Source organism: Varroa destructor, unplaced genomic scaffold (genome assembly GCF_002443255.2).
Source record: "Varroa destructor unplaced genomic scaffold, Vdes_3.0 BEIS01000006.1, whole genome shotgun sequence".
Classification (NCBI taxonomy): domain Eukaryota; kingdom Metazoa; phylum Arthropoda; class Arachnida; order Mesostigmata; family Varroidae; genus Varroa; species Varroa destructor.
In genome coordinates, this window is record NW_019211459.1 from 1255103 (window position 1) to 1275329 (window position 20227).

A 20227-nucleotide genomic window follows, 5' to 3' on the forward strand; every position below is an offset into this window, starting at 1 on the left:
GATTTACACAAACTTGGTAAAATTCAGATAACATTCTGAAAACACTGTGTAGACTTTAGCAGAGGTAAAACATTTTCCGCTGGTTACGGATACGATCATAATGTCGTAGTGTGTGCAATGTTGTCGGACGATAGCGACGATCAGCATCTGAACGTCTTTGCCTTAGGAAACGTTAACAAAAAGGTCCAAAGAGAAATGGATCTTCGGCATCTTAATTTAGCAGAACAGATGCTAGGCGGCAAATGGAGTGCTGATGGCAAATAGTCATGATTAATATGACTGGTTAACAGGCAATAAAGTTTGCACAAATAGAATACCTCTAAAAACTGTTCCTGTATTGAGCCACATGCGATTATACTGCCAAGTCATTAGCACAAACAATTTTCGCTTACAGATTAATGAATTCAGCCGTAAGGCGGGCGGGGGCCTTTTTGGGACGAACCGCTCTCTGGTTGACCTGACTGGCTCCTCATGTGCCATAACAGTTGTTCATGTTATTGTTGCACTAAATACTTCGTACCATAAGCAACATGTTACAGCTAGTTGCTCCAGTTTTTCTGTATTTTTCTTAATTTCCTTTTTTACAATCGCTCTTTATTTTTACTCTGTCTCAGAGTGTTGTGCCGCGCATACTGCAGGCCTAATCAACGAGGACCCAGTCACTTCTGGTCCTATCAGGACTCATCTGTGCCACCCACATCGGCCAGCTGTCGTTTGCTGCAATGACCATTTCGTCAGCGCGCACACGACTCGGCGGCAAGCGGCTGAAGGTGATCGGGGGGTGGGTGTCCGTACTCACTAGGCCGAGTGGCCTGTGGGGTGCCTGGTTGTAGATGTTGTGGTGGCGCAGCACCTGGGTAAGGCGGGTAGAGGTATGGCGCCGGTCCCCCTGGACCCAATCCAGAGGGCAGACCCCCCGACAGGCCGCCTGGTAAGCCACCGGAGAGGCCGGCGGCAGATAGTCCTGGAGGAAGGCCAGGTGTTCCAGCGCCAACAGGACCCGTTAACGCGGCCAACGGAGGTGTCCCTGATGGGTTGAGTAGACCCGGGTGCTGTGAGCCCGGTCCAGGCCCTTCTGCCAAAACAACGTGTCCTGGTCCAGAAGGCACCGTCACCGTCTGCCCCTGAAATGCGTCCAAAAAAGATAAACAGTCAGGACATTGCTTAGATTCTAGAGTGTATTGGCAAAAACTTGCATATTCTATTGTCAGCGCATTTTCCTCAGTGTCATTGTCTGTTCACTTACGGCACTCCAATTAAATCATCTACCGACAGCTAAACACGAGCAACTGCTTGAAAAACTGGCATCCTGCAGAAACGTTTTTACTGAAAAGTGTAAGTTTTTAACTTACCGGCCGAGGTTGATTGTTCGCCTGCGACTGAGAGTTCGCTTGTCCATTGTTACTGTTACTTTGGCTGCTGTTCTGCTGATTTTGCTTCTTCTTAACATTTTTAGTATTTGGCAGTTTATTGTCCTTTTTCCATTTCATCCTGTAAAAGAAATGCCATCGCAGTGAGTGAGAAGCATTTGTCGTCGACTGTTGGCAATATGAACTAATTTGTAAAGGTTTACAACTAATCCACCTATAATGTAGCTTCCATTAATCACTTTCTAATATTATGCGCTATAATGGTCGATATAAAGAGCGGGAGAGGTCTCCTTTTGCACACTCGCCTCCGATTCTGAAACCAGATTTTTATCTGGCGTTCGGTCAGGCACAGACTATGCGCGATCTCGATCCTGCGTCGTCTCGTTAGATATCTGAAAATCAGATCATTAGCGGTATGTCAGTTCATACAACAAACATAGCACATGGTTCTCTGCTTGATTGCTGAATTTAGTTTTGCCTAATCAGATAATGTTTTTCTTTTTTTTTTTTACTATCTTTTTTCCGTTAAAATAGTGGTTAGGATATCTTTAAGGGCTTTCATAACAATACGAATCGCGTTCACAGGTTAACTGGTTGGACGAAATGTTCTTTGTAAATAGGTGGGTTTACATCTTTACTTTAGAAGAGCATTGCTATATACCTGTTGAAATGAAATTCTTTCTCTAATTCGAGTATCTGATGGCGGGTGTAGGCGGTCCGTTGTCTCTTGGGTTCCATGATGTTGCCGAAGGCTCCATGATCGGCTGCTGCTCCACAGGCAAAGCCCCGCATCTGTGGATCCGGATACGGGTCTCCCGTCCAGTCATCAACGGAACGAGAGTCTGTAAAAGTAAACGTACGTACGGAAACAGTCTTAATTTAGAGCTAATCCGATATTGGTTGTTTATTTATATAAACAGCCACTCGAATCGAGTAGTGCATGGAGGTCCCTGGACGCTACACGTAGTTTTGCCGGGTTGAAACTTCCTTGGTCCGCAGACTTATCAGGAAACACGCGTATTGGTCGGTGAGTTTATCTCTTTTTTTGGAGGACAAACACACTTTCTTTTTTTAAATAAAACAGCTGATTTTAAAACGGTTAGCAGACGGTAACGAAATGAGGGAGCCAGAAAGAAAATGGCGCGATTCTTCAGTATTGTTTGCGTTTATTCTATTTTGTCGACAGGACTTTGTCACCCTTGATAAGACTAATTATCGCGTCGCAGGTCAGCATTGTTAATCCCTTAATCACTGCAGTAATGTCGTTTTCATTACCCACAGATGATGTTAACATTCCATAATACTGACACTATGTGGGAGAGACACAGATTCGTAGCATGCTTAAGTTAACTCAAATTGGAATGTGGAACCTTCATGGATCATTTTAACGCAACCGCTGAACTTGAATTGCGTAAGTACCATCACATAAGCTTGTGGAAATGACACAAATCGTAATGTACTACACAGAAGGGGTTTGTAAAAAAAACCGAAATAATTAAAGTACTTCTAAGGATTAAGTTCGCACAGTTGCAAGTAAATCGGTGGCTTTTTGAGCGCAAGCAAGCTATAAACGTGTTCTTGCCGGAAGGAAGAAGAACAGGAGGCGGCTATAGCAAGGGGCTTTGTAAATCTCCTTTTGCTGTATAATCCGCTAGATTAATATGAGCAAAGATCGTAACGATAGTAAGGTTTAGAAATAGAGCCTAATGTAGTCCTAAATAATGTGCTTTATTTAAACTTTTCTTAGAGCACACAGGGACCTCTGGTGTTAGTTAAGCATCTTGTACCTATTTATTGTGAAGCCAGTTTGACAACCTGCCACTCAACATCGTGTTCACAGAAAAATGAATAGCATGCTTATATTGAACTATCGGATAGCAGAGCCTAACCTGAAGTTTGCAATTATTATAAAAAGGCAAACGAATGAGTTTTCAACAACATAGGCCAGTCTTTCTTATTCGTCGACATCGTATCAGGGCAGTGCTGTTGCTACGATATATTTTTCTCTCGCTTTGTCTCTGTATATTATTGGTGTCCAACACAGATAGTGATGGTGTGAAGAGGAATCTCGCAAGAAAAATTCCTTTACCCTAACGAATGGCATTTTTTCCTTGCTCACCACCATAATCGCCATTTTCGTCTTCATCATTGTAGACAATACCGTTCGGACCCTCGAGAACTGTCCAAAATCATGGACTCTTCACTCTCGTTTTACTTTTCATCTTTCCCTGATCCGCGACAAGAAAGCAAGCGGGGTCCTCTGCGCCCTCTTGCTCGATATGGCCTGCCGGCCGCGCAGCTCCTGTTTAGCATCAGACCTTCGTCAGCAGTAGCTTCGGCTTTCAGCCGTGTCGCGTCGCTGGCGCTGCGGTCGTTTTTGGTCGCAGAGCGATCCCACAGATTTCGGGTATAAGGTAGAAAGAGAGATAGTAGAAGAAGAAAAAGGCGGGTGAGGGTAGTAGCTATCGTTCGTTGGCAGCATCGGGTCGTGTTTTGCTTGCTGCTGATGAGTGTATACGGCTCTGTTGGGTTTTGTTTGATAGGCTTCAGGCTTTCGTAGGTGTATTGTCGGGTCAGGCCGACAGACACAGGCTGGAGGCAGCACAAGCTGGATTGTGTACCAGCAGGCAAGCCGGGCTCAAGCCCACTAGCACAAACCCCACCGAATAGCTCGGCTGAGCCCACGAACGCACCGAGCAACGGGTAAAAGAAGCCCGAGCAAGAAAGTGAGCGGCGTTCGACGTGGGGCGGTGCCTCGCTCGCTGCTAGCGAGAGAACAGTGATATATATACATGCGTATATATGTAACCGACCGGCCGCTGGCGCCGCGGCCGCTCTCGAGAAAGCTTAGCCGACCGTTGGTTGGCTGGCTGACTGGCCGTCATCTTCCGTTTCTCCTCGACCCGTCCTCGGCCGCTGCCGCCGCCGCCGCCGCCGCCGCCGCCGCCGCCGCCCTGTTTGCTTGCTTCGTCTGCAGCGGCGTGCTGGTGTCGGCGGCAATGGGGCGCTGTTCTGACAGAAAAAACTCCGCGAGACAGACCGACCAATCGATGAACCTAGAGCCCCAAGCCCAGATAGCCAGATGATAGCTGGCCAAGCCGGGCCGACACGGCGCTGCTCTTCGCCAAGTTCAGCTTTGTACCCGGCCGGCGGCCAGTCGCCACGGAGAACGCAACGGTTGTACTAGTCGCAGATTTAGCAAGAGAACTGGCGGTGCTGGACCACCAACAGCAAGCGCGTATATATATATATATAAATATATATATATTTGTACGATGCCTTGGTTCGGCCCTCCTTGCTTTCGATGGGGGTGGCGGCGCTATGTCTGTCGTCTGGCAGCAGCATAGGCGCTCACATACGTACAACGAGGCGATACGCGGTGTAGTGACGAAATGACGATGCTCTGTCGTAGCCGATGTCGATGCTCTGGCGTCAAAGCGCTCTGACTGGGTGAATAGCAGGCAGACAGTACTCTGTTCAACACGATCACCATCATAGGAAGCACTAAGAACGTTGCTAGACCCGCAAACAACGCTTAACTTTAGCGGATTCGTTTATTTCACTTATTTTCATGGATGTTCAGTATACGCCTATGCAGCAGACCGATGCGAAACGTATAACTAGCAATTCCCACAGAGCCGAGCCAAATCCCTTCCGCAACGGATATTTCACTTCAATGTCATATCAACACACATCATGCATTGGCAAATCCGTCCAATAACAGGTTATGTACGTTCCATGTAGATGATTGTACACTGTATACTGAGTTAGTGTGCCGATTACGCGATAATATGAGCGCAGCCAGCGCTAGCGAGATCCGTTGACTGGCTGAAACGGACAAGCGATGATATACAGACGCTATCGCTAAAGAAAATGTCATAGAAGACACATACACTATCGATGTCCAAAGATGCCATGCGCCCACATTACTGCCGAGAGTGCGCGCAGAACTTGCTACATACATATGTGTTGTGGAATTCTTATCTATATATATATATATATGGAATTTATATATTCAGCCAACCGGTTTGGGAACAGCCTCAGGAAGTAGCCTGAGTGCAAATATATACCAAAAGCTCGTTTTTAACGTTTGCCAAGCATGAATCTGCGAACCATCTTAGAAGATAGGTGTTATCGAGAAATAGACCCAAAGATAGAGGTACAGTGAAATAAAACGTAGAATACCTCAGACAGTTTGAGCTGTAGTAGTAGCTCTGATTTAATCAAGCGAATTGGACATATTTTTGTTTGCTCAAAAAGGATGTATAGCACATGAAACAAGCATGAAGCACAATTAATCGGACAAGTTGACGGAGAAATCACCTGTACGTCCTCCACTCATAACAGCTAACTCCGTTTTGTACAATGGCTTCAGAAAAGATGGGCTGTTTGTTAAAAATATTTTTTAATGAATTTCATAGATAATATGTTTTAGCATAAACTTCATAGCTCAGTTACACTACGAATCGAAAGTATTACGTGCAAATTACCTTATACCGTTTCAATCTCATTCTCTTGAACCTGTCTGAGAAACTAGAAAAGTTCTATTCTGCACAGTCTAAAAGTTTTCTCTCGTCATTAAAAAACTTTAGTTCCTTGTCAGTCTATTATCAGTGTTATTAAAAAAAAAAAAAATTTTAATAACAACAACAACAATCGTTCTATCTAATGCGGACATTAAAAGGGTGAAAAGCACCTTAGGTTATCTCGACCTGAAACCATTCAGGTATACTGCGTCATAGTATCAGATCATCCAGCCAAATGACACTGGTGACTAGTAACGATTATTAATGTTGTATACACGGAGAATCCATCAGTCATTTTTTCAGGAGAAGGAGACCGCCATTGTTGTAAGCTAAAGCGAAAAAAAGAAACCTCATTGTCTAGCATACAGCGGAACATCGACGGCCGTGCAATTATTTACAATGAAACACTTAATAATATTAACAATAAAAATACCGCCATTTTGTACTAATTAGAACAACTTCTTACCGTAGCTGTACGAAAATATTCGCGCTTGAGTGAACGGCTAACCGTTTCTTTTTCTGGTAGCATATTCCATAACGGTACTTTCCACTAGGTTTGGAAAGCTCATTTAGGTCTTCGTAGGACACTATCTGTCCGATGTACAGCGCTCGAAGTAAAAAGAGGCAGTGTTAAATCAGTGTTTCAAGTCCGTGTAGCTTTGCGTCAGTGTGTTAAATTGGTTAGTTCTACAACAGGCTAGACGATGTCACTAGTAGCCCGTCTTATTTCTACTTCGTTTGATATGTTCCAACTAAGAGAAGAAACGTTGGGCCGCTCATTAATTTCGCCTATATAAAGCTACTTTTGATCGTCGAACCCACTTTCTGGTCAAGGGCAATCTTTATAAAAATGGTTTTCCCCATATATGAACTGTCCGCCAATAGACCACGGCCTCTCTGTTATCGCTGTCGTTTTAACAGAACGTAACGGTATCTTAAAGTTTAAATGTGTAATAGGTACGATTATATAGAATTAATCAACGCGAGACCAATGCAATCGTTACTAACTTCGGGCTCCAACATTGTCACGTTGACTCTGTCTGTTGGTGCCTTCTCACGATAGCGTTTAAATTCTGCTTACGCGTTAACGGATACGCTTCCGATGACACACATTGCCGTAATGTTTTCCGTGCATTTGGTACATCCAGGGGGCGATAGATTTTTTTCCTATGTACACAGTAGACCAAATATGTGTTCAGAACGTAGTTCAGTAATAACAGTAGTATTAAATAGCTGCAAAATCTCTCTCAAAGCCGGGGCAATTTTCTCTACAGCTACGTGGAGTACTATAGAAGTTTTGATAGAAACCGCTTGCAGATAAAGTTATTCTATTGTAGTCTTTAGAGAAAAATGCCCTGCACTCTAGACGTCAATTTTTCGTGAAGCAAAAAAAAATCACACAAGGATCCTACGGAAGGTAACAACAAGTAGACGTTATGCGTAAGACGTTCTCTGTGTGAGTACCTCGTTTTATGTCTAGTCGACAAAGCCATGTTCAAAACAAAGACAATGCGTGCATACGTACGTTACATGCAATACCCCTCCTAACACAAGGCATGAGATACAAGGTTTATTTTCAAACGCTCACTTCTTATAATCACTCTTGGAGAGAATATTTATGTTGCTCACAAGTATGGATGTCTCAGTGATTTGTGAAACGAAGTCCATTCGATAGATTCTATCCTCTGGCCACTTATTATATAATATAACGGAACACTAGCGTTGTTTCCTTTGAATGATTAGCTTGCAAAGCGGCTATTTATGTTTCCTATGGGAGCCTGTTTTTGAACCTTGATAATGAGAATCTCAGTTGTCGTGAAACATTTTTGTGCTATACAATGGATATCCACTATATATGAGTATCAATGCAAACATGTCTGAAATCTGTCGTTGGGTCTGATAGCTGACAACATGTTGTTAGAACTCAAATGGGTTAATGATAAATAATCATGTCATGACCGATTTAGCGTTATACATTTTGCCCAGATCGCGTTTGTTTATGTAGCGAATAAAGGCGCTCGAGCGATTCCGCGTACACGGCCATTTTCAAATTAGTGTAATTATCAATGGCATCAATTCAAGAAAGATGTCGTTATCTTGACTTAGCAACGTTAGCCAGCCAAAAATAGCTGATTTCTTGCCGACAAAAATTATACAAGCGTCACGTTCTAAACTTACTAGCGTGCACCTTCTAACTTGGAATAGCTAATAGCATTAAGTTGTAGTTACGTCGTGGAAGCTCTCGTTCAAAACCGTTATATTAGTTAACAGAAAATGCATGAAGTTGGCACTACTTTGGTACACTAGTCCGGCTTCTGCAGACATATTTTGGACGTATTTTGTAAAGGTTTTGCTGCAGTCTCGTGCGCCTGTCGATATGACAGTAGATCCCCTGATTCCTAGTCCACGAGGGCGGGCCGGGGGTCTACCCTATGTACTACATTTCAACGACACTTATCGAATTCGGCGTGTGATCCCCCAGCGATGCCACACTGACAGTGTGACGTCGCTGGGGGATGGAAACAGAGGGAGAAGGCGTGATGTGTATATATGGAGGTTAGTGCGGACGCTGATCGACCCGAAGGATCGAAATCGTCCATTGCAGTATAGCCATACTGATAGCTAATACAAATCGAGCCTTTGGCAAAACGCCTGATCTGAGTCGGCGTCGTGTCGCTTACATTTGTTTTGTATATTAAAGCGGAACGACGCGTGTACAGTCATCAGCTTGCGATTAGTAATAATTTATTTTTAACATTATTTGTTTAATCAAGCAGTTATTGCTTTTAGCAACGATAGTAATAAAATAAAGCCACGGTTTCAGTAAGCATTTGTAATAAGGAAAAGGTTGATGATGTTTGATCACCGAAATCTACGCATACACACACATATACATGCCGTACCTCAACTACTGCAGTGTTGGAATACACGAAACACCTTTAACATGCGGAGAATTTTTTGAACAGGTACATTTTGATCTCTATTCTGGACGAAAATCGTGCCGTTACAATCGGAGCGCCGAAAACTGTGACGCACGTAAATCTGCGTAGGCTTTACGAAATATTTAATTAAAAATCAGTGGAATATTGTAAAGACGGATATATATCCAATGATTTAGCTCCAGACTCATTCCAGTGGGTACGCCCAGGTCGCCCAAAAAACAAACTAGTGACGAAGATGACAGACGAATTGATTACCTTGTAATCAGTTCGAATCCGTAAACGATAAAAAACAGGAAAATACTCAGAAATTGCCTGGCACGTATATTTTGGTCACGTAAATTGTCAAGCAAAGTCCGCATCCCTTCAATGAGCCATGTTGTTTAAGGACGACATCAACGACGACAACAGCTGATTTAGGATATGGGTTTTGTTATTCAATAATTCCTGGTTGAGCAGGTGCTTAGAATCGGCATCAGCTTCTCAGATAACAATACTCATTTGGTTACTCTGCCGGATCTCATTATTATAACTTTGATAATTACTTGCTCATAGCACATTCTGAAGATAGTCTCGAGTCCGGTATCGCCTTTAGGCGTTCCATCAGACGGATGGAGGGACGGACGGCTGGCTCGCTCGCAGCACGCAACAAACCATGTGCCTGTCTATGCCCGGGTTCGAATCTAAACCACAACGTGCCCCCAAGAACGCCCTGCCACCCACTGGCCTATCACCGACCCTCTCTAGCCGAGTGATAGAACTGGATAGCCGCAATGGTCATTTATTAGGATGACTTTTTTATTGTTGCTTAAACTTCTAGAAGTTCTATGAAATTCTTCTAGAAATGATATTCTATGGTGATAGAAAAAAAGCGCTCATTGTTTTACACGGCATGAACCGTAAATCTATCGTCATTGTCAATGTTTTTTGAAAATCTTGATGAGTGTTCTATGAGTCGGAGCGGATGATCGTACGTACGCTCGGCCTATATTTAATTAAAGTCTTACTGTAACACGGCCGTCACTCATCTGATCTGATCTGATCTGCGTATTAAACAATTCGAAACAAGATCACCAAATTGAAAAAACAAATTACCATTGTACTTCTGATATAATTTCAACGTCACATAGTATCGATATTTGGCAAAAGCTCGGCCTGCGTGCATTCAACAGTTGTGAGAAGCGTTTTCATCAGAATATCAAGTAGAACAGGACGTATCTGGATAAATGCAGGTGTGTATGTAAATATGAAAAGGAACAATTACCTTGCGCAGACTGTCCACTGTGTGCCTTCTTCATCCAGGGATAAATTACGGGATGTTCCGAGTCGGGTGTCCCCCGGCTCGAAGCCATGGGCGGAGTGGGTGAGGTCTCTGGGGATGTGACCCCTGAAACGTAGTCGCGACTCAGTGGGGACACCGTTGGCGCAGGAGAGACGTTTTGCCCAGGTGACACGACGGGTGTTGAAGGTGAGGACGCTGCAATATGGTCTAGGGGATGTTAGTCAACTGCTGAAGATTGTAGAAGTAATAACTAATTTCCCAATAGCACGATCTGTTGTGTTAGAGATGTTGATCTGACAGACGTTGTTCACTTAACGATGGTTCATTTGTATTTGCAATATCACTCGTAGTTTATCTAGCATTGCGTTAACGTTCGTGACATAACAGCACAGCGCGTCAACGGCTCGTTGTTCCTGTCGCGTTTATTCTACTATATACGGTGTTCCATGTTTTTTAGCATATTGAAAGGATTGTATCTATTTGTATGGAAAGGCAACAAGGCGTCCGGAAGAAGCGAGTGATGAGGTGGACGAGTTCCTAACCAACTTCAAAGTACTACGCACTTACAGGCTTAATTCGCATATGACTTCTAACAATAAACCGCTTCGTAGATACAATCTATCTTCGGTTTACGTAGAATACTTCCTGAACTCATCTACCCAAATGCCCAAAGAAAAGACCCAAGAAATATAGGCACTATTAGTGGCATTATTTGGCCAATGTCGGTGCATTATCACGCTTAGTCGATCTCTATACGATAAACGAGCAATCCATATTACGATATAACTTGGGACAACTTAGACGTTTAGGGAACAGTGTTTATAGGTTTTAGAAGTACTACTCTACTCTATCTACAATGTAGAGTTGATACGGGACTGGATATAATGTGGATCTCAAATATTTAGATACTTGATTGGTAACTTAATTCAACTTATAGATTGGAAAGTGCGTTCCTACCAAAGGTGACTGCTAGAATGTAGCAATGAATTCTAATGGCATGAATCGCATGGCAAAGTGTTTGAACGCATAATTGGGACATTTCTACGGAAAAGTTGGGATTTTATGATGAGATAAACGCTCGGATATATCTATAAAGTAAATCCATTGTTTGGCCTTACGATAATTAGTTTTGTGAATTTTTTCTTTTTTTTTCTTTTGAATTTTGAAGAGAATAATTAATTGTTAGGCGCCGGTACCCTAATTGGTGAAGAAACTCATATTTGTTAAAGATCCGACTGACAATCCTGTTTCGTAGTTACACGACAACTTTGTGTTCGTTCTGCTTCTGCTTTAAACTATGATGACTTCCTGATTGTTGCAGGCGGTTACGACATTTTGTTCGGTTAAATTGATTCCTTTCAGATAAAAGGCATTTGCCTTATGCTACACTCTTGACTGGCAGTGTGTAGGGTTTATCCTAACTCTTGTGGGCACCACAGACTAACCAGGTTGAACCGCAGCTATTTTATAGACGTATATGCGATAAAATAAGGAGACGTGAGTTATAATTAAAAGAAACCTTACCATATTTTAGCGTTAACTAGTAATACCCATTACGTTATTGACGCTGAACTTATTTACGGCAGGGTAAGTAGTGAAGTCGGATGAAAATAGCGAGGGCAGGCTGCTATTATCAACTTTACGAGCGAGCACTCACAGTTCCAGTTGGAGCACCGGCGACGACGACGACGACGACGACGGCGACGACGACGACGACGACGACGACGACGACAATAACGATAACAACAAAAACAAAAACAACAACAACAGCAGCAGCAGCAGCAGCAGCAGCAACGGCAACGGCAACCACACGTGCAGCCACAATTGGCTCTCTTTCTGCTGTGTCTGCTGCGTCACTGCACCTCATCTCTGTTCCTCTGTCCGTAGCGCGCTGGTGTTGTCACCGACAATGACGCCGCCGTCGCATAGAATGCAATGAACATGAGAAAGAGCGGCGGCGGCGGCAGCGATTGCACGAAGAGATGTTAGAAGAAGCTCCCTCGCCCGCAGCGACAGTCGCAACAGCGAAGTAGGCGATAGAACGACTAAGCGGCTGAATGAGCGACGCGCCGACCAATGGGTAGACGCCATTGAGTCACTGAACAGTACAGAATTGATATGGACGGCAGCAGGCTCAGCGCAGAACAGCCATGGCTAAGCAGTAGCAGTGCTGGCAGCAGAAGCGGACGTCGAATACGACGACAGCGACGGCTTTGGTAAAGACGCCTTGCCAAAGCAGGAGTTGGCCGTGTGCCAGGCGCAGTCGATGACAGGGGCGGCAGCGACCGCTACTGCGACGGTGGACGTCGTTACTTCGCCTGTTATTGCTGTTTCTTTCGCAGAAAGAACTCAGGGAAAAAGACTACTCGCAGACTGCTCGATCAACGGCGACGACGAAAACACGCAGGAATACCGCCAGCAAATAGAAGGCTGTGTCGGTGGCACTTTGGCGAGCAACTACCAGCGCTGGAACTAGCGTCACAACAATACTGAGATGACGGATATTACAACCGCAACATATTGTCCTTAGACGCACAGACGGGCAATGACGGCGCATGATTGCGCTCGTACCAAGTCAAAAAGGCAACGCGATGGATCGTGGGATAGATTGTAGTTTATAAGCGGCAGATAGTCGTTGTTGCTGGCTTGCAGGGCCAGCGTGGACGGGCAAATGCCGGCGGCGGCGGCGGCCAAGCACCGAACGTCGGGACGCGGACGGACACACGGGCCGACATACGCATCCTCATCTATCTGTAAGTCTGTCCGTCTGACTATGTGTTTTTGCCTAATCCATCTGTTCAGGTACACCACTAGACAGACAAAAACCGCAGCCATCGAAGTCCAGCGATGGCGGCCATTCTGCTTGCCGTCGGCTGAACGAACGAGACAGAATAATTCGACAGAGAAGCATAATCACCGCGTTAAAATAGAGCAACCGTTGACGACGAGCAGCGGGGCGGTAAGCGATGATCAGGCGCCGTCAACTTATCTGATAAACGTCCCTTCCATCAATCGCCTCCTTCTCCTCTTGTTGTCAATTTTTACATAATAAATATCTAATTACGTATATGTCATGACAAAGGACGTCCGATACGTGAATGTTCGATGTGCAACAGAGTCGAAAGGACGGAAGCCAGGGCAAAAAAGGGCGCTGGCAAAACACAACGATAATAATTTCCTTTTAATGAGGAACAAAGGAAGGAATGAATGCGTGTTTCACTTTCACTTTTGCAGATTACGACCAATATCTATACACAACGATCTTACGCCTACGGCCTTCATTAGAATTTCTTTCCGACCAATTTACCTGTCGCTGACTTTAGCTCGGAACAAGTTAGTTCTGCTTTTACTTCCTTCAGTTGATTGAATTGGTGAAGCTTGTTAAGGTAAAGGCACAATTGACGAGTAAGATCAACTTTATTAAGCCCCTCTGAGATGTTCTCTTCATCGAGTGACCAGTGTTAACGGCTGGAACTTTATCATAACTCCTGCTGCCATCTACAAGCTGCGGATCAATCTCTTTCTCACGACGATTTTTATTACTCAGCTCGGATGAATCAAGCGGCAATTGTTCGAAATTCTGGGTATCGGCGTGGCTCAATAAAAAGCCTACTTTAACTACTATTATTTTACGTGTTCTCGTTGCACGACATCGAGCTGGTGATTGCACTGCTAATCTACAACGGATTTGGTTTCTGGTAGATTTGTGAAGCCGGCCCTCGAACACAGACGGACGCTTTTTACATTCATATAAATGTACAAAATACAAACGCCAATCAAAAGATGCACGATTTTCCAAGGCTATGTACTATTTCGGCGTCCGCCGAACGACCAACTATCGCTGATCCACTGATCAAAGACGATCACTTCAAACGGACCGACTATTGCAGTGATTATATAAATACAATAGGAGATGTGACAGTTAGCTCCTTCGGAATATGTTAACATAATCTTGGCATATTGTTCGAGAACACAATGATGATAGAAGTAATAACAAAAAAAAACATAGATAATACTATTGATATTACGACTTTTACGGCTAGAGTTACGATTACGTCGTAATTATACGTAGTTAAAGGAACGAGCAGTATATAATACTGCACTGTCAGTACCATTGGATAATTTCAATTGCTCTCCGAAGATACTAAACTTTTCAAGAAAAGTATACTACTACATGCACTTACTATGAGAATATATATCTAGCTCTGGATAGTTCTTCGGCACCGGTCTTCACTTATACGACAGATTTCGTTAGACGGCGAGCACTAGTCTAGCTATCGATTATTAACCTATGCCATTTTTACGCTTCCGCTAAAGGTCGTCAGCCATCGTACTTCACCCTTCTCATCATCATCATCATTGCCATCGTCGTCGTCGTCTCATTTTCCACCGGTGGACTCCCATCTCGGTCGTTTACTTCAACTCTAACAAAGGTTCATATTTCTTCACCCACCTAGACTTTGTAATCTATCCCTCGCTATTAAAGCCTCTTTGCAGTCCCACCATTATTCAACTCCGACGTCGTTTGGGCCATCGAGTGGCCGGGCTGAGCCTTCAGAAACGTTGGAGAAATGGGTGCAATGCGCTTTTCGTCTCAGGCAACTCCATCGAATCTCCTGCTATGGACCCCTCGAAATAACCTCTGCTCCCTCATTTCCTCCGCTGGCAGCCTGTGTCGTCTCTTTTTCCACTTCACCTTTTTTTACGAAAATCCCTTTTCCTCAACTCTTCATGCTGTTCCATTGTTGTATCCACTCCACAGCTTTCTACTGCAATCATATCTGTCTTTCCTATTGTTGCCGCCCTATATATATATATATATATATATATATATATATATATATATATATATATATATATATATAGAATCGGCTTGTTCGTCCGATCAATTGACAATTTTAGCGCGAGCGCCACGGAAACGATGATGGTAACAGCGATAAACATTCGAAGGAATAAAATTTTATTCAACCGTGTCAACATAACGTTTCGAAAATCAGGGGTAGGAAAGGGAAGGTCGCTCTGTTGAAAATGAATAGGATGACTATTACCGATCGCCTGCTCAGGCTTTCGGTCTCGTTCATCTTCGCTTTCATCTGAAGACTCATATCAGTTCACATATGCGTCACCGGTTGCAACTGTTTGTCGGCTGGCTTACATCTCCATCTGCGCTGCCATCATAACGATCATCATCTTCTTCTTAAATGTCACCACTTCGGAGCGTCGCCATTGACATCTGTCCGCGTTGACGGAGATAGCGGGTGAATGAGATAGATTGTTGTCGGTCATTTAGGATTTGATAAGTGACTATAAAACCGCTGTTACTCTTATTGACGCCGCCGTTCCTCGGCGGCAGCAGCAGCAGCAGCGGCAGTCCTGTCGGCCTCAAATATTACGACTTTCACTACTATAGTTACGATTACGCTGTCAATATACATCGAAGCTTCTGCAGCTGAATGCCCACCATAAAATAATGTCTAATTGCATGGTGGCAAACAAGCTCCCCTCAGCCAAGCTAAAATGTGTTTAATAAGTATCACGACCGAATAGCTCTGATATTCAGCAGGAAACGGGACGCGAATCGTGCTTCACGTCCAACTGGATCTTCAAGACAAACACGACCGTGGCATCGTCGTAATGAGAAACATATAATTTCCATATTACGCAAGAACTTCATAGAAACGGACATAGGAAATACTTCCGGCCTTAAAAACAACTTCGATAATAATCGATATAGAAATTGAATTAACACAAGCCTTTCGTTGTTGGCTTGCCTTGCGGTTTAAGGAGGTGTTCGCCTAGGAGGTCATGGCAGTATGTTGCATCTTTCATAATGGCCTAACGATATTCTGCTGCAGAGACAGGAGCCATAATGTGGCCCATGGGCATTAGCGGTGGGGTACAGTTTCTATTGTAATATATATGGCCTATTAAGCAGACCTGGCGTTTTCATAGACGCCTACGCAGGTGTGTTCCAAGAAATAGTATAATTTGATATAAAAAGTCTCGTATCGTTATAAGGCTACCGATTTGTTTCTTCTGAAAATAAACACATTTTGCTACGGTTTCTTCGCAGGGTCTTAAAAATTGATGCACCTCTTTGCATTTAGTCCAACGACTGTTAAGGTATAAGAAAGCAATGATCACCACACTATAGCCACTGAAGGCAGTATGAACTGTTATATTTAGCTTGTAAGTCAAGTAAGCTTTTACTATAACGTTGGTTTATTGGTTGACATTGTAGATATATAAGACACAGGACTAGATGCCGTCGATCTCCGATTCGATAGAGAAATGGGAACGCGTAACTTACTAACAGGCTAACTAGTGCGCGTACCTGTAACGTTTATGTACGCTATGTCTATGGCATCCTAACAAATTTTCAAATATTTGACAAAAAAAATATATAATATACCCGCTAATGAAGTATCGATCCAAGTTCCGGCTAATCACGATTAATTACGTAGAATTCTGTATAGCAGTGAAATGCTCGTTTATACCATGGTACTAAGTGACTATCATCTTCCCTAGCCAAAACAAGACAACCTTTCTCAAAAGATAAATATCATCTCTCTCTCCAGCTTAAATTGAATGGCCGACTAAGCGATTCATAGAGGTCGTCTCTTGATCTTCTGGCTTCATCATACGGAACCAGTGGCAACGGCGTCTGGCAGTTGTTGCGTTTTCGTAAATGATTGAGTCGTTGTAGACTCCAGCAATCTTACGACCTACAAAAGGGTTCAGATGGCGAACTGTTTTTCTCCCAAGGCAGGGGGTATTCTCGGTGGTTGGGCTAGATAATTTCTGGCCCGTTTAGCCCCCTCATACCCTATCTATCTTATGCAAGTGGAGATAACTCCAGGTACACCAGTATTGACCATAAAGTCACTGTGCGACTTTCCCACTTTCGAGTGCTAATACTATTACGTATTAAAAGTGGTTTTTATGTACGTCTGTAGCAGACAGCGGGATGATTGTTAGGGAAGTTTAGCCATCCGTATTTGAGCTTGTCCGGAATATACATGCGTAAATACCGCCTGCTAATCGATTAACGGGCTCAACAACACTGTGGCTTAACACGGCCGGAAGATACATGCAACATTTGTAACGTATCTCAAAAACACAGAGCAATTTATTTGAAAATGAAAAAGAAAAAAAAAAACCTTTATTTATCTGCTTTCGATATGTACGAAACAAGTAATTTGAACGACAATTTTTGACACCTATCACATACTATAGAAATAAATCAACAACGAGCGTATCTATAAAAGCATAGAAAACCTTTGTTTTCCTGTCCCGCGTGCTGTGTTTGAGAAGGTGTTCAATTTTGGCTTTGAGCGTAATCATCTATCAATTAACGGTACGGCTCTTTACCGTGTACCAAGTTATTCTCACTCAAACTTGAATAGTTGGTCGTGTAAATGGCTTTCGGCCTTATGCCCATTGCATTTTGAAATATTAATACCCTTAACAACTACAACAGCATCGGCCGAGATCGACACGCACAGACCCAGTCTGATACGACTAGATGCTGGATATCACTTGTACTGATACGGTTACGCGCGTCCAAGTAACATCGTGAAGTCGTGAAGCAACAGATTCAGTTATGGCTGCAATCAGAGTAGCCACTGTTGTTGACACGACTGATGCCGCCGTCGCAGTGTTATTGATAACAATGTAATAATTATTGTTGAGCGCGAAGGTAGCGGCGGGTCTGTCAGGTTATTGCTTGGTGTATATTATATTCGTCCATTTTTTGCTAGTCTATTGTAGAACCACAAGACTGACATCAGGGAACAGTATACGCTTGCCCGACCGTAGCGACGACGACGACGAATGTTGTGACAGTCGTGAGAAGGATGACGCCCGTAGCAGCGGCACGAGTTCTATCAATAATAACAACAACAATAGCGCTAATAATCTGATCCATTTCGGCTGCTATGGCTGTACTAATGACGGCCGAAGCGTCACAGACAGATGCTGATTCTTAAAATTATACTAAGACCACGTACTTGCAGACTGCCTTGTTTAGGCTGTCGATGACAGAAAGCCATACCTTTTACCGAGCCTGCGGTTCAAACTAGAATAGTTGTTGGATTGCACTTGTTGCAGGGCGTTTGTTGTTCCTGTCGCCATTGTTGCTGTGGCTCGAGGCTCGTGATGTGTTCGTTCCATTGGCATCAGCAGCGGCCGCAGCGTCGGTAGTAGCATTGTCGTCGTCCATTAGACTCTTCATCCATAGAGGATGCCGCAGTGCTTAATAATTAACGCAATCAGTTGAACGAATGAGTCGCACGCGGCTCTGGAGGGTCACTACGACCCGCACTGCGTCTAAACGAATGATAGGTACAAACGATGACGACGGCGACCCGGGTTATAGGGGCGGCATGGGCGGTCATACAGAGCGAGGCTGGCTGGGTCTCAAGGCTGCATGCTACCCCCTATAGAGTATTCCTTGCAGCGCACGGGGTCACGAATGCGAAGGAGAGCAGCTGCATTCGAAATGTGTTTCACAGACAACAACGAGCGTCAGCTGCCAATTTAGCCGAAGAACTGCTGCTGCTGCTGCTGCAGCTGGATAATTCTGGAGGGTGATTACCGTAGATGGAAAGTAAGCACCGCTGGCCGTCTGTTCACTATCATTTCAACTTACCGTACGTCGTCTTTCGAGATCGAGAAGAAGAGACATAGCGCCTTGTTCAAACGAATTAACGCTAAATAATATAACCCAGTTGCCTTAAGATGCTACGGCACGTTAAGACTTAAAAACTTAACATCCAACGACTGTATTTGCGGTGATTAGGGCAGTAATAGCGAGTCTACGGTAACGATCGAAACTAGACGTCCGGACAGGAATAGAACGGAGTATTGCGCGGCGATGAAAACCGTTCAGCCGTCCAGGGGGAATTTGAGATCAGTACTATTGTCTTTATATAGAAATGCGTCTTGTTGTGAAAACTCACACTGACACCTTCTATATTATTGCTTGTCCCTTATACGTAACCGTTGTTATACCGTTTGTTTCCATAGACAAAACACTGTGCGGCATGTCTAAACTGTGATACGGGATTCCGCCTGTGATAGGAACAGCTATGTATATATATATATATATATATATATATATATATATATATACATATACATTCAACAAGTGTGTTACTTTAGTGAGGTTTATGAAAATGCACAGTAAGTAGATCTATGGGCGAAATCGGTTTTTCAAGATTACCGTCAAAAATTCTGTTTTTTTCTTCCTTTTCAGCTTGTATGCACACATTGGCATTTGATGTTCTTACAAACTGACGCGTAATCGTTGCGGCACACGCATGCCTATTTTAATGAAAAACATGACAATTGAGCTATCGACGTTATATAGACCATGGGTACGCTCTCAAATAAGAGTTCTCAACTACTGTGTTACGATAAATACAGCTTAGATTGTGTTAGAGATACACTCGTAGTAACATTGTACCATTAAGCTACCTTTGCCTGAATTTTCGTCTCTTAAGATGCCATGTTATATCCGGTTATGTCCAAGTCACCGGTGATTTTCAGTTTTTCGACGGTATCTTCGCTTCGATCAGATACGCAGATAACATACGTTAAACGCTCAGTAGCTGCAAGTTCATCACATCATCACGATTCGGCCCGAAGAGGTGGGGGCCCCATTCAAAACAAAGATCCGTGAGCTACCTTCACAAATCTCATTCCGCGTACGGTACTCCCACTTATCCTTTATGTCTCGTGGCCTTTTATACGCCACGGCGACTATAAGAATCACTCTGAACGAAAAGGAATATGAACTAACCATACTATGATGGTTGTTTGGAGCCCTTTTGTGATTCTCGATTGCTGCAGCTCAGACGGCGAATGCTGCCAGCTCAGTTCCCTGAGTGGCACCCCATCGTAGCCCAAGCGGAGACACAACACCATTTAGGTAATGACATAAATTACTCGTGCACCATCACCGCACGCGGTCGATCGTTCGGTCTGTCATTTGCTCTCGAGTGACGACTCGTTGGCCACCACTCAACTTAAAACAACCGCTGGGCAGCGGCGCTCAACAGCAGACAGCGGCTTCTATGGAAGATATAGATGCTAGTGATGCCTGCCATC

General features: G+C 43.8%; 1 protein-coding gene across 3 annotated transcripts in view; it reads right to left on the reverse strand.

Moving 5' to 3' along the window:
• Positions 1 to 20227, reverse strand: part of LOC111252574 (uncharacterized) — a 65105-nt gene that overhangs the window by 6783 nt on the left and 38095 nt on the right. Inside the window, exons 2-6 of one of the 3 annotated variants that reach the window (XR_002674282.2) lie at positions 10100 to 10324; positions 2032 to 2212; positions 1676 to 1762; positions 1353 to 1491; positions 393 to 1124 (exon numbers count right to left, since the gene is read on the reverse strand). Coding sequence is in view for 2 of the 3 variants with exons in the window: in XM_022810724.2 (XP_022666459.1) it covers positions 800 to 1124; positions 1353 to 1491; positions 1676 to 1762; positions 2032 to 2212; positions 10100 to 10324 (957 nt within the window). In the remaining variant the exon portion in view is untranslated. The remainder of the gene's footprint in view (positions 1 to 392; positions 1125 to 1352; positions 1492 to 1675; positions 1763 to 2031; positions 2213 to 10099; positions 10325 to 20227) is intronic. The other 2 variants (XM_022810724.2, XM_022810725.2) reach the window with 2 other exon arrangements.